Source organism: Emiliania huxleyi (assembly GCF_000372725.1).
Source record: "Emiliania huxleyi CCMP1516 unplaced genomic scaffold EMIHUscaffold_7415, whole genome shotgun sequence".
Lineage (NCBI taxonomy): Eukaryota > Haptophyta > Isochrysidales > Noelaerhabdaceae > Emiliania > Emiliania huxleyi.
Genome location: NW_005196442.1, coordinates 1 through 1,349, shown reverse-complemented (window position 1 = coordinate 1,349; position 1,349 = coordinate 1). Strand labels below are relative to the sequence as shown.

General features: G+C 69.1%; 1 protein-coding gene across 1 annotated transcript; it reads left to right on the top strand.

Moving 5' to 3' along the window:
- Window positions 1–8: 8 nt before the first annotated feature.
- Window positions 9–1,093, top strand: EMIHUDRAFT_258287 (hypothetical protein; the record flags this gene model as incomplete). Its single annotated transcript, XM_005760670.1, has 5 exons — window positions 9–121; window positions 245–354; window positions 532–637; window positions 791–900; window positions 1,080–1,093. Coding segments are annotated over 5 exons (453 nt in total), but the record flags the coding sequence as incomplete, so codon positions are not given.
- Between the last annotated feature and the right edge of the window lie 256 nt (window positions 1,094–1,349).

Here is a 1,349-nt window from a genome sequence, read left to right as displayed (position 1 = left end):
AATCGAAGGGCAGAGGCTTTACTGTGACGCGCAAGCTTGATGGTAGAACGCTTTTCATTGGCTGCACCGCGACTGCGGACGAGGGAGCGCTGCTGTACGCGCGCAAGCTGGGAGCGGACGCGTCAGCAGCAGCGGCGGCAGCGGCGGCAGCGGCGGCAGCGGCGGCAGCGGCGGCAGCGGCGGCGGAGGCGGAGCAGGCAGCGGCGGCAGAGGGCTTGACACTGGTGCGCTCGTCGCGCTCCAGAAGCGGGTTCGAAGGCGTGTGCGCACACTCGAAAGGCAACGGCTTTCCGGTGAGCCGCAAGGTTGATGGGAGAAAGCAGCATATTGGCTGCACCGCGACGGCGGAGGAGGGTGCGCTGCATTACGCGCGCGAGCTGGGAGCGGAGGCGTCAGCAGCAGCGGCGGCAGCGGCGGCAGCGGCGGCAGCGGCGGCGGCCGAGTCTATGACGGCGGCGGAGGCGGAGCAGGCAGCGACGGCAGAGGGCTTGACACTGGTGCGCTCGTCGCGCTCCAGCACCGGGTTCGAAGGCGTGTACGCACACTCGAATGGCAACGGCTTTGCGGTGAGCCGCAAGGTTGATGGTAGAACGCAGCACATTGGCTGCACCGCGACGGCGGAGGAGGGAGCGCTGCTGTACGCGCGCAAGCTGGGAGCGGAGGCGTCAGCAGCAGCGGCGGCAGCGGCGGCAGCGGCGGCAGCGGCGGCGGCCGAGTCTATGACGGCGGCGGAGGCGGAGCAGGCAGCGACGGCAGAGGGCTTGACACTGGTGCGCTCGTCGCGCTCCAGAAGCGGGTTCGAAGGCGTGTGCGCACACTCGAAAGGCAACGGCTTTGCGGTGAGCCGCAAGGTTGATGGGAGAAAGCAGCATATTGGCTGCACCGCGACGGCGGAGGAGGGTGCGCTGCTTTACGCGCGCAAGCTGGGAACGGAGGCGTCCGCAGCAGCGGCGGCAGCGGCGGCGGCCGAGTCTATGACGGCGGCGGAGGCGGAGCAGGCAGCGACGGCAGAGGGTTTGACACTGGTGCGCTCGTCGCGCTCCAGCACCGGGTTCGAAGGCGTGTACGCAACGTCGAAGGGGAGAGGCTTTAAGGTGAAGCGCAGGGTTGATGGTAGAACGCAGTACATTGGCTGCACCGCGACGGCGGAGGAGGGAGCGCTGCTGTACGCGCGCAAGCTGGGAACAGAGGCGTCCGCAGCAGCGGCGGCAGGGGCGGCGGCCGAGCCTATGACGGCGGCGGAGGCGGAGCAGGCAGCGGCGGCAGAGGGCTTAACACTGGTGCGCTCGTCGCGCGCCAGCACCGGGTTCGAAGGCGTGTACGCAAACTCGAAACGCATCGGCTTTGCG